Source organism: Muscardinus avellanarius (assembly GCF_963383645.1).
Source record: "Muscardinus avellanarius genome assembly, chromosome: 16".
Lineage (NCBI taxonomy): Eukaryota > Metazoa > Chordata > Mammalia > Rodentia > Gliridae > Muscardinus > Muscardinus avellanarius.
This window is the reverse complement of record NC_137802.1, coordinates 1027516-1039796: the sequence shown is the minus strand read 5'-3', so window position 1 is coordinate 1039796 and position 12281 is coordinate 1027516. Positions and strand designations below refer to the sequence as shown.

At 56.1% G+C, this 12281-nt stretch overlaps 1 protein-coding gene across 1 annotated transcript; it reads right to left on the bottom strand.

The window, feature by feature from the left end:
* Positions 1 to 120: 120 nt before the first annotated feature.
* ARRDC5 (arrestin domain containing 5) lies at positions 121 to 7533 on the bottom strand (the record flags this gene model as incomplete). The annotated part of the gene is made up of 3 exons (XM_080713036.1): positions 121 to 648; positions 5077 to 5282; positions 7281 to 7533. 3 exons carry the CDS (start codon positions 7531 to 7533, stop codon positions 121 to 123), a joined length of 987 nt encoding a protein of 328 aa, XP_080569162.1.
* Between the last annotated feature and the right edge of the window lie 4748 nt (positions 7534 to 12281).

The window sequence follows — 12281 nt, the reverse complement described above, 5'->3', positions numbered from 1 at the left end:
AAGCGCGCGCCCCTGCGCCCACCTGGGCGAACTGTAAATACCGTGCCCTCTCCCTGCAAGACAGCGTGGCCCCCGTCCGGTAGACTGAGATAAAGCTTTTAATATTTAGAAGTTTGGGCACTAAAGGGGGCCGTCCGGGCTCCCGGGGGACGCGCCCCCCTCCAGCAGCGGGCAGCCGGCCGCGTCCACCGGGGAGCCAGTGACCACGATGGGGACTTTGGCCTTGACGCAGGTGAGGGACCAGGGCAGGTGCACCGTGACGGCCAGCTCGTAGCGGGTGTGCATGAGCTCCTGCTCGGGCTCGCCGCCGCTCAGGGCCAGCACCGGGGGCAGCTTGAGGGTGCTGACCATCTTGGCCGTGTTGAAGGCGCCGACGGGCGTGTTGGCCTCCTGCCGCAGGAGCTCGCTGCTGTCCAGGCGCGAGCGGCGCTCGGCGCTGGGCGTGAAGCCCTCGTAGCGCACGTGGGCGTACAGGGCGGACACCACGGTGCGGATGCACTTGGCCGTCCGGTTGAGGATCTCGGTGGTGAACACCACGCTCTCGCCCGGGGTGAAGGTGTCCTTGTCCATCTGCACGCGCAGGCTGACGGTGCCCTGGCTGCAGCAGTTGTACGCTATCGTCTTCTCTGCGGACACGCACACGGGCTTCTGGAGGAAGAGCGGGGTGGACAGCGGTGAAGACCCCGACATCGGGGACTCTGGGGCTTGGAGCTCCGCGGCCCTGGGCGGAACAGCCCGTAGACACCGTTCATCCCGTCCTTGGGAGGCCGGGACAGGAGGATTGCAAGTTCGAGGCCGGCCTAGGTGCCTTATTGAACCCTTTTATTTATTTATTTATTTTTGTGGTCCTGGGGAACCCAGGGACATTTCACACGTGAGCTACATCCCTTATTTTTTTTTAGTCTTTATTTATTTTTATTTTTTTATTTTTTATTTTTTTGCGGGTCTGGGGGTGGAACCCAGGGGCATTCGACCTCCGAGCTACACCCCCTGCCCTATTTTTTCCTCTTTATTTTGAAATCGGGTCTCACTGAGTTGCAGAGGGCCTCACTAAGTAGCTGAGGTTGTCCGGGAACCGTGATCCTCCGGTCTCAGCCTCCCGAATGCTGGGATGACAAGCGTGCGCCACCACGCCCGGCTAGTCTTTATTTTGAAACCGGGTCTCACTGAGTTGCAAAGGGCCTCGCTAAGTAGCTGAGGCTGTCCTCGAACCGTGATCATCCTGTCTCAGCCTCCCCAGTACTGGGATGGCAGGTGTGTGCCACCATGCCGGGTTTTTTTTTATTTTATTTTATAAAAACATGCTTGCACCCTGTGAAACTGATGGCGCTAATTCCAGCCTATGCCTTGAAAAACATTTCTCTGGGTCAAGTTCCTCTTATGAATCTGGGCTGACATCTGACCCCTTCTTTTTTCTGTGGTACCAGGGATGGAACTCAGGGCATTCTACTTCCGAGCTAATTCCCAGCCCTGGTTTTGATTCTTTATTCTTTGTGTGTGTGTGTGTAGTGCTGGGGGTAGAACCGGGGGGCTTTTTCTACTCCCAGACCTATTTCATATTTTATTTGGAAGCAGGGTCTCACTGAGTTGCTGAGGCTGAACCCTGGGGCCTGCACAGGCTCGGCAAGCTCCACTGGGCTCCCCCGGCCCGACCTCTTCGGACCTCAGCGTTCCATTCTAGGTCTCTCCAGTTTAGTTTGAAAATTGAGGGTGTGCTAAGGGTCCTACAGGTCTGAAGAAGCCCCAGGCCACTGGGCGCGGTCGCGCTCACTCGTCATCCCAGCATTCCAGAGGCTGAGACCGGAGGATCGCGGTTCGCGGACGGCCTCAGCTACTTACTGAGGCCCTTTGCAACTCAGTGAGACCCTGTTTCAAAATAAAGAATAAGCCGGGCGTGGTGGCGCACGCTTGTCATCCCCGCTCTTGGGAGGCTGAGACAGGAGGATCATGCAGGTTCGAAGCCAGCCTCAGTTACTTAGTGAGGCTCTCAGCAACTTAGTGAGACCCTGTTTCCAAATAAAATATAAAATAGGTCTGGGAGTATAGCCCGGAGGTAGAAAGCCTCTGGGTTCCACCCCCAGTACCACAAAAAAAAAAAAAAAAAAAGAATAAAAATAGGGCTGGGGTGTCGATTGGAGGCCGAATGCCCCTGGGCTCCATCCCCAGTACTGCACATAAACATATATATATATATACATACATACATATAGCCGGGCGTGGTGGGCGCGCTTGTCATCCCAGCATTCTGGAGGCTGAGACAGGAGGATCGCGGTTCAAGGCCAGCCTCAGCTACTTAGGCCCTCTGCAACTCAGTGAGACCTGGCTTCAAAATAAAGAATAAAAAATAGGGCTGGGGGTGTAGCTTGGAGGTCAAATGCCCCTGGGTTCCATCCCCAGACCCACAAAAAAATATATATATATACAGAGAGAGAAAGAGAGAGAGGGGGGGGGGGAGGGAGGGAGGCCCAGGCCCTCACTGGAGGTAAACTCCGGCTCCACCCCATTCCTGAAGGGGGCGCTCAGACACCAAGAGGCACCTTCCCTGCTGAGCGAGCTGCTCCTTGCAAAGAAAAGGGAGCCGGGCTTGGAGTTGCCCTCAGTCAAGCTGAGACCGGAGGATCGCAGGTTCGAGGACAGCCTCAGCAAGTAGTGAGACTCAGAAACCCAGTTGGACCCTGTTTCTTTTTCTCTTTTTTTTCTTTTTCTTTTGGTACTGGGGATGGAACTCAGGGGCACTCTACCTCCAAGCTACACTCTCAGCCCTATTTTTATTCTTTATTTGTCAAAAGGGTCTCACTAAATTGTGGAGGGCCTCAGTACATAGCTGAGGCTGGCCACGAACCACGATCCTCCTGTCTCAGCCTCCCGAATGCTGGGATTCCAAGCGTGCCCACCACGCCCGGCTTGAGACCCTGTTTCGATATAAAAAATAAAACATCTGGCCGGGCGTGGTGGCGCACGCTTGTCATCCCCGCGCTTGGGAGGCGGAGACAGGAGGATCGCGCAGGTTGGAAGCCAGCCGCGCTGGCTTAAGAGACCCTGTTTCCAAAAATAAAAAATAGGTCTGGGAGTGTAGCCTGGAGGTAGAAGGGCTTCCAGGAGCCCCAGTACCACCAAAATAAATAAATAAATAAATAAATAAAAATAAAACAGCTGGACTGCCTCTGAGTTCAATCCACAGCACCAATAAATAAATAAAGAATAAATAAAGTAAAAAAGGGCCGGGATGTAGCCCAGAGAAGGTAGAATGCCCTCTCCAGGTTCAATCCCCAGAACCAAACAAAACAAAAGGACTGAAGGTGTAGCTCAAAGGCAGAATGCACCTAGATTCCATCCCCGTAACACTCAGAAATAAGGAAATAAATAAATGCATACTAAAATGGAAGTGCTGCGTCCTTTTACCCGTTACTGTTACTTGTTCTTTTGCAGTATGGGCCGGTTCCCGGGGGCCCGATCCATGCCAGACAACTGTCTGAGAACACTCAGCCTGTGTTCAGTACTTTGATTTTTTTCTATTATTTCCTTATTTTCTGGTGCTGGGGATTGAACCCGGGGGCATTCTACCTTCAAGCTACATCCCAGGATTTTATATTTTTTTTATTTTTGAAAGAGGGTCAACTGGGCCTGGTGGCACACACCTGTAATCTCAGGAGTTGGGAGACTGAGACAGGAGGATGCCAGGTTCGCGGCCAGCCCCAGCTACTTAAGCAGGCCCTCTGCAACTCAGTGAGACCCTGTTTCAAAAGAATAAAAAATAGGGCAGGGGGCGTAGCTCAGAGGTAGAATGTCCCAGGTACAATCCCCAGTGCCACAAAAAAGAAAAGAAAGAAACCGGGTCTTGCCAGGTTGCTGAGGGCCTCACTAAGTAGCTGAGGCTGACCTTGAACCTGTGATCCTCCTGTCTCAGCCTCCCAAGTCCTGGGCGGCAGGTGTACACCGCCGCTCAGACTCCATTTGGCTTCTTATTGGCCTCGACCTCCTGAAGGGCCCCTCTCATCTCTGCTCACCCGAGGGACAGCTCCTTGTCTCGACCCGGCGTCCTGGACACCGCAGGTACGGCGCAGTGTCCCTGGTCCCCGCCTACTCCGGGCCAGATAGGAAGGACGCAGTCACAACCAAGGTCGCCGGTGACCCCACGGACCAAAATCCTCACCCCGCTTTTCTTTCCTTTTTTTTTTTGCGGGTCTGGGGATGGAACCCAGGGGCCTTCGACCTCCGAGAGACACCCCCTGCCCTATTTTTCTTTAACTTTAAAATTTTTTAAATTTGTATTTTTTTGTGCTACTGGGAGGTGGAACCCAGGGGCCTTCTACCTCCCAGGTACACCCCGAACCCTATTTTTTTTTTTTGCCAGTCTGAGGATGAAACCCAGGGGCATTCGACCTCTGAGCTATACCCCCTGTCCTATTTTTTATTCTTTATTTTGAAACAGGGTCTCGCTAAGTTATGGAGGGCCTCGCTAAGTAGCTGAGGCTGTCTGCGAACTGCGATCCTCGGGTCTCAGCCTCCCAAACGCAGGGATGACAAGCGTGCGCCACCGTGCCCAGCTTCCCAGCCCTGTTTTTAAAAAATTAATTTGGAAACAGGATCTCACTAAACAGCCGAGGCTGGCTTCGAACCTGCGCGATCCTCCTGTCTCAGCCTCTCGAATACTGGGATGACAAGCGTGCGCCACCACACTCGGCCTATTTTGCTTGTTTATTTATTTTGGTGGTACTGGGGTGGAACCCAGGGGCTTTCTACCTCCGGGCTATACTCCCAGACCCATTTTCTATTTTATTTGGAAACAGGGTCTCACTGAGTTGCCGAGAGCCTCACTAAGTAGCCGAGGCTGGCTTCGAACCTGCGCGATCCTCCTGTCTCAGCCTCCCCAGCGCGGGGATGACAAGCGTGCCCACCACGCCCGGCTCGAAGGCTGAAGTTCTGGGGTGTGGGGGCTCCTTGGCCTCTTTACCAACCGGATTCCAGCAGGGCCCTCTCGGGGCATGACGAGCAAAGCCGTCTCCAGCCTTGGCCGGGGTCCCTGGGGTGACCGGCCTCTGGCCTCCCCCGGCCGCCTCCCCGGGCGCCATCTACCTGGGAGGAGAGGTCTGTGCGGGCGTCGGCGGTGCCCTGGACCAGTAAGTACACTTTCTTCTTGGCTAAGATGTGTTCCCGGCCCTCGCAGGAGGCTTGCAGGAAGTAGAAGATGTGTCCGGTTCTGCTGGCGAAGGTGGAAGGGAGCCTGGGAGGTAAGTTGAAATGGAAGTCAAAGGTGTGGCTGCCTGCACCTAACCAGTTATCTGAAAGCAAAACACACCAGCGCTGTCAGAAGGCTCTAGAATCTTTTTCTTTTTTTTTTCTACTTTATTTTTCTTCCTTTCCATTGAGTGGGTTTTTTGTTTGTTTGTTTGTTTGTTTTGGTACTGGGCATTGAACCCAGGGACATTCTTTCACCAAATTACACCCCAGCCCATCATCATTATTATTATTATTATTATTATTATTATTATTATTATTATTATTATTATTATAATTATTATTATAATAAATTTTGCAGTACTGGGGATGGAACCCAGGGACATTTTACCTCTGAGCTCCACCCTACCCCTGTTTTTAAATTCTTTTTATTTTTACTTATTTATTTGTTGTGGTACATTTCTAGCCCTAGGTTTTATTCTTTTATTTATTTATTTATTTATTTATTTATCTATTTTGGTGGTACTGGGGTGGAACCCAGGGTGTTTCTACCTCCAGGCTACACTCCCAGACCTGTTTTATACTTTATTTGGAAACAGGGTCTCACTGAGTTGCCGAGAGCCTCACTCAGTAGCTGAGGCTGGCCGCGAACCTGCGCGATCCTCCCGTCTCAGCCTACACCTCTAAACATAGTACTTGGGAGGCTGAGACCAACCGGAAGACGAGGGGCTCAAGGACAGCTTCGGCAACTCAGGAAGACTTTCAACAAACCAGTGCGTGTTTTACAACAAAAACTCAGCCCCTGCGTGGTGGCACGCGCTTGTAATACCAGCATTCGGGAGGCTCAGACAGGAGGATGGGGGTTTGAGGCCAGCCTCAGCTACCTAGTGAGGCCTTTCGCAGCTCAGTGAGACCCTATTTTAAAATAAAGAATAAGCCGGGTGCGGTGGCGCACGCTTGTCATCCCAGCCTTCGGGAGGCTGAGACCTGGAGGAGCGCGGTTCGCGGCCAGCCTCGGCTACTCAGTGAGGCCCTCTGCAACTCAGTGAGACCCGGTTTCAAAATAAAGAATAAAAAATAGGGCTGGGGGTGTAGCTCGGAGGTCGAATGCCCCTGGGTTCCATCCCCACATCCGAAAAAAAATAAAATAAAGAATAAAAAATAGGGCTGGGGGTGGAGCTGGAGGGTAGTGTCCCTGGGTTCCATCCCCAGTACTGTGACATAAATAAATATAATAAATAATAAAAAATTGGGCTCGGGGTGTAGGTAAGGTAGAACACTCTTGAGTTCAGCCCCCAGAACCCCTCTTGCCCCCCAAAAAACAAAGCAAAGAGTAAGTCAGGTGTTCAGGACTCAGGGAAGCCACGTCGAGGCTTTCCTTAGGAGGGAGGTTTTAGCCAGTGCTTGGGGCAGGTGTCAGTCCGCTGCCACTCAGGGAGCCTGGCCCTGGAGTCGGCTACACAGTGTCTGACATAATTGTTTTTTTTCCTGTACTGGGGATGGAACCCAGGGGCATTCTACCTCTGAACTACACCCCCAGCCCTATTTTTAGTCTGTATTTATTTTTATTTTTATTTTTTTGCGGGTCTGGGGATGAAACCCGGGGACATTCAAACTCAGATCTACACCCCCTGCCCGGTTTTTTTTTCCTTCTTTATTTTGAAGCTAGTCTTTATCTTGCAACAGGGTCTCACTGAGTTGCGCAGGGCCTCACTAAGTAGCCGAGGCTGGCCGCGAACCGCGATCCTCCGGTCTCAGCCTCCCGGCGCTGGGATGGCGCCCAGCTCTCTTCTTTTAGTCCAGGGCCACTCTACCCTGGAAGGACATCTCCAGTCCTTTTTCTTTTAAGGCAGGGCGTTGTTCTGCGGCTTGTTCCGACCTCTCTCTTGCTGTCTTCCTGTCTCACCCTCCCAGCGTCGTGGAGATGCCAGGCCGTGCCTGTGCCAGTGCCTGGCTCGCTGTGGTGGTTCTCTGGGGCCTCTCTCCTGGGGCGGGCCCAGGCCTCTGCCTATTTCCGCTCTCCCTGGGGGTTTGTTGATGGACTGTCTGACGTGTGTACCTTCCACACCCCCTTCCCCCAAGGGCCGCGGCCTCCTCCTCACCCTCCACCGGGAACGTCTTTGTCTTGTGCACGTAGTCAGCCTTATTGCTGCAAACCACTTCTCGGCTGTAGTCCCGGGACGCCCCGATTTCTTCGTTCCACTCCACGTACCCCCTTCCCACGAGCTCCACCCTGACTATGGGGTCCACCAGGGTGCTGTTGAGGGTCAGAAGCACCTGCCCGCCGATGCCGGAGCCGGCTAGGTAGACCGCATCCTTGGGCAGCACTAATTCGATGGACTTCACCATAGACATGGGGGTTGGGTGGCGGGACCTCCCTCCCCGCCCCCGGCCCTGCGCTTCCGGTCCCTGGGCTGCGCTGAGGTCGCCTGTCTGTGACATCACTCTGCCCGGGTTCTGAGAAGGGAGCCCCCACGGCCAGAGGGAGCCGGGCTTTGGTGTGGAGAACTGGGTAATTCCTGACGGTTCTTGAAAAGTTAGACGGAAGCTGGCGTGATGAGGAAGCCTGCCTGCAATCCCAGCACTCGGGAGGCCGAGACGGGAGGATCCAGGTTTGAGGCTAGCCTCAGCAACTTTACGGAAACCCTGTTTCTTTCCTTTTTTGTTTTTTCAGTACTTGGAATGGAACCCAGGGGCATTCCATCTCCGAGCTACACCCCCGGCCCTATTTTTATTCTTTATTTTGAAACAGGGTCTCATTGAGTTGCAAAGGGCCTCGCTAAGTAGCTGAGGCTGGCTGCAAACTCGCGATCCTCCTGTCTCAGCCTCCGGAATGCTGGGATTACAAGTGTGCGCCACCAAGCTCAGCTCTATTTTTTATTCTTTATTTTGAAACAGGGTCTCACTGGGTTGCAGAGGCCCCCAGTAAGCAGCTGAGGCCGGTCGTGAACTGCGATCCTCCTATCTTAGCCTCCCAAGTGCTGGGATGGACAAACTTGCACCCGGCTCTTTATCTTTTATCTGTCTCTGTCTCATTTGTATTGTGGAAAACATAGTCTGTTTTTTTTTTTTCTTAGTATGTGCTACTAGAGATTGAATCCAGAGTCATTTTATCTTTGAGCAACACCTCCAGCTCTATTTTATTTTTATTTTGAAATAGGATCTCATTAGCTGGACGTGGTGGCGCACGCTCGTCATCCCAGCATCCGGGAGGCTGAGACCGGAGGATGAGGGTTCGCGGCCAGCCTCAGCCCCTTAGTGAGGCCCTCTGCACCTCAGTGAGACTCTGTTTCAAAATAAAGAATAAAAAATAGGGTTGCGGGTGTCACTGGGAGGTAAAATGGCCCTGGGTTTCATCCCTAGTACTCCAAAAAAAAAAAAAAAAAAAGGCCTTTTCTTTCTTTTTTCCTTTTTCGTTTCAATATTAAAGTTTGTCTTTTCCGGAGTGAGGTTTTGTAACAAATAATTATCAAGATGTATAAATGAATATCCACTCAGATAAAACGTTACTGCTTAAAAGTACCTAATAAGAAGTACTTTGGATATAATAAATATATTTTATGTTTAGGTTGTAGGCACTATTTTTTTTTTTTTTTTTGGTGGTCCTGGGGTTCCTGGAAGCCCTTCTACCTCCGGGCTACACTCCCAGACCTATTTTTACATTTTTATTTTGGAAACAGGGTCTCCTAAGTGAGCGCGGCTGGCTTCGAACCTGCGCGATCCTCCTGTCTCCGCCTCCCAAGCGCGGGGATGACAAGCGTGCGCCACCACGCCCGGCTATGGGCACTATGTTGATAGCAGAAGAGTCGTTTTTTAAACCAATAAATAAATTACGTTCAAGAAAGCAAGGTGTTTATATTTGAAATATATCCTTAACTGTTTTTCTTCATATAGCACCAAACTTTCAGACTGTCTAGAAAGTATGTCCTAAAAGCCGGGCGTGGTGGCACACACTTGTCATTCCAGCACTTGGGAGGCTGAGACAGGAGGGTCACAGGTTCGAAGCCAGCCTCAGCTACTTAGCGAGGCCCTCAGCAACTTTATGGAGACCTTGCTTTGAACCAAAATATATAATAGGCCTGGGGGTGTAGCTCGGAGGGCCGATGGTCCTAGGTTCAATCCTATTAAAAAAAAAAAAAGTAGTTTGAGCACTTTTTTCTCTCCCCGGTACTGGGGATGGAACCCAGGGGCATTCGACCTCCAAGCTACACCCCAGCCCTATCTTTTATTCTTTCTTTTGAAGCAGGGTCTCAGTTGCAAAGGGCCTAAGTAGCTGAGGCTGCCTGTGACCCATGATCCTCCGGTCTCAGCCTCCCGAATGCTGGGATCACGAGCGTGCGCCATGGCGCCCGGCTCTCTTGTTTTAAGAGGGAACACTCCCTCTTTCAGCAACGGGCAAGTTTGCTACACCTGCCACACACGGGTGACTTACTTCTGTGCCAATGGGCCAGGTTTCTTTGGACAATCCCAGCTGCCTCCCAAACCCAGGTGGGCATGTTGGTCCCTGCTTGCACCTGTGGCGGCTCGGTGACCCTGGCTGACGGTGCGGGGCCCAGCACCTCGCGGTTGCTGGCACTGACTGTGTTCTGAAGGTGGAGACAGTTAAGGGCACGATCTGGCACGGGTGTATCGGAGCGTACGAGGTTCCTGTGGCCGCTAACATTTGCCTGAAACACACAGGTGTATTCTCTTCCACTTCCAGAGGTCCGAAGTCTGAAACGAGTCTCAGGGGTTAACAATCCACTTGTCTCCAGGGCTGTGTGCTGGGCACAATCCAGTCCCGGCTGTTTCCGAGCCTCTGGAGGCCGCCTCTCCCTGGCCTCATCAGTCTAACCAGCTTCCGATGTGAATGGCCTCTGACTGTGCCCTCCCTCCTCTGCTTATTACCGTGGAACTGGTATTGGGCCCGCCTGGGTCTCAAAATCCTCAGTGGACTGGCAGCTGTGCGATCTCTTTGCCACAGGAAGTACCATAAGGACAGATTGCCCGATGAAGGCCGGGGTGTCTTTGGGGGCCATGACTGTGCCTACCACGTGGGGGAAAAGTAGACAGACTCACTTGGGGGGAGGACAGAAGGAGCTCGGCCCAGGGTAATAACAAAAGAGGAACCCAGCGTCCTGGGCTGTCAGAAGACCAAAGTCCTTTCGGGAGCCTGGGAGGACCTCCATGGCACCTCTGGGCTACCTGCTGCCTCTCCCTGCTCCGCGGGGGCTCCTTCCCGCTCCCCTGACACCCCTAAGCTGCCTCCTCCACACAGCCACCTTCCCAGGGGGCCCCCTCCATCTCTGCTTAGGCCTGCCTGAACCCCCCCCCCCAGCATGGCCTCGGGTCTCTCTCCGGCTTGTACGGTCTCTTCCTCTACCCCACGCGAATTGAAATTATTTCCTGCGGGTGGGTGATTCCAGGAAGGAATTTACCCTCCGGGAGCCCAGCGGGCCCCTTGGGGTATCCCCGCCCGCGGCTGTCCAGTCCTAGGGAGGTGGCCAGCGCGGCCACTGGCTTGCCGGCCAACAGGGGCCAAATGGAGCTGGCCGCTGGAGGGGGCAGGGCGGCCTACCCGCCTGGACAGCCGAAGGCGGGAAAGGAGGCGAGGCGGGAAAACCCGGGGCCCGGCCCTGCGGGGCGCCGAGTGGGGCCAGGTCCTGGGGGCCAGGCCGGCCCTCGGGGTGTCGGCCGTGGGGCCCTCGTGCTCTCTGCAGTCTAGACGTGTCTTCCCGCTTCCTGGGCTCTGCGGGTCAGTGTGTGCCCTGGGGACGGGGCGCGGAGGGCAGGGGGCCTCCGAGCAGGGGGCCGCCGTGGGGCCGCCGTGGGCACGCGGGGCCGGCCCCGGGGCGCGCCTGGACGGCCGAGCGCGGGGCGGGGCGCACCCCGGCCCCCCCCCCGCCGCGGCTTCCCGCCACTGCGCCGGCCAATCAGGAGGCGCGCGCCCGCCCCCGGCTCCCCAACGCCGCGTTTTCGCGGGAAAAAAATCAGAGCAGCTGGCAGCGCGGCGGCAGCGTCGGCCAGCTCGGGCGCTCCGGCCGCGCGCGGACCCCCCCCCGCCCCCCGGCTCCCTCGCCCCCGGCCGGCCAGGCGCGCCAGGGAGCGGGCGCCCAGAGGTGAGCGCGGCGGGCGCCTCCCGCGTGGCCCGGCCCCGGCCTCCCGCCGGCCCGCGGAGCCGCCCCGCTGGCGCCCGGCGGCGGGCGGGGGTCGCGGCCGGGTGGGGGAGGGCCCGGCCGGCGGCCGCGGGGAGGATGTCAGGCTCCGCGCCTGCGCGCGGGGCGCCCCGCGATTCAATTGTCGCGCCCGAGCCCGATTTCGCGCGCCCTGAGCTCCCCGGCTGCGTCCGGGCCAATCGGGAGCGAGCGGGGCGGGGCGTCCGGGCCCGGCGCGGCCAATAAGAGAGGCGGCTGAAGTAAGGGGGCGGGACGCGGCGCGCCGGCCGGGGCGGTCGGGGCGGGCGTGGGTGTGCCGGGCGTCCCGCGCCGGCCCGGAGCGCTCGCGGGGGTCTCGAGGGCCGGGGTCGGGGCCGGGGGGCGCGGGCCGCCGCCGGGCGCAGGTGAGTCCCCCGGCCCGCGCGGGGGCGGCCGGGACGGGCCGGGCCGGGACCGGGCGGCAGGTTGCCATGGCCACGGGGCCGGTCGCGCACGCGCGGGGCCCCCCGGGGGGGGGTCCGAGGGGTCGCGGGTCGGGGTCCCGTCCAGCGAGTCCCCCTCGGCGGAGTTGCCCCCGGGACTTTAGAAGTTTGGGGCCAGCTCCGGACTTTCGGCATTCCCTCCGGTGTAAATATTAACGGGGGGGGGGGGGGAATGAATGGGCGACCTGGCGTGGTCACTCCTCGGGGAGGCCTGGACGTGGGCTTCCCCTGTGGAGGGGTGGGGGCTCGACCCTTCTGCCCGCCCGGCTCAATCCTGAACACTTGGTAGTCATCAAGGCATTAACTCGCGGTGCCTGGCTCTCGGCCGTACCTGGGGAGCAGGAGGCCCCGAGGGCATTCTGGGGGTTTATGAGTGGCCCCCAGCTGGACAAAAGCAAGCCCGACGCCACTCTTAGCCTGACGGGGTCTGGGGCCGCAGCCCAGCTGACCTGGGGTCTCTGTCTCTTGCCCCTTCAGCGGCGACACC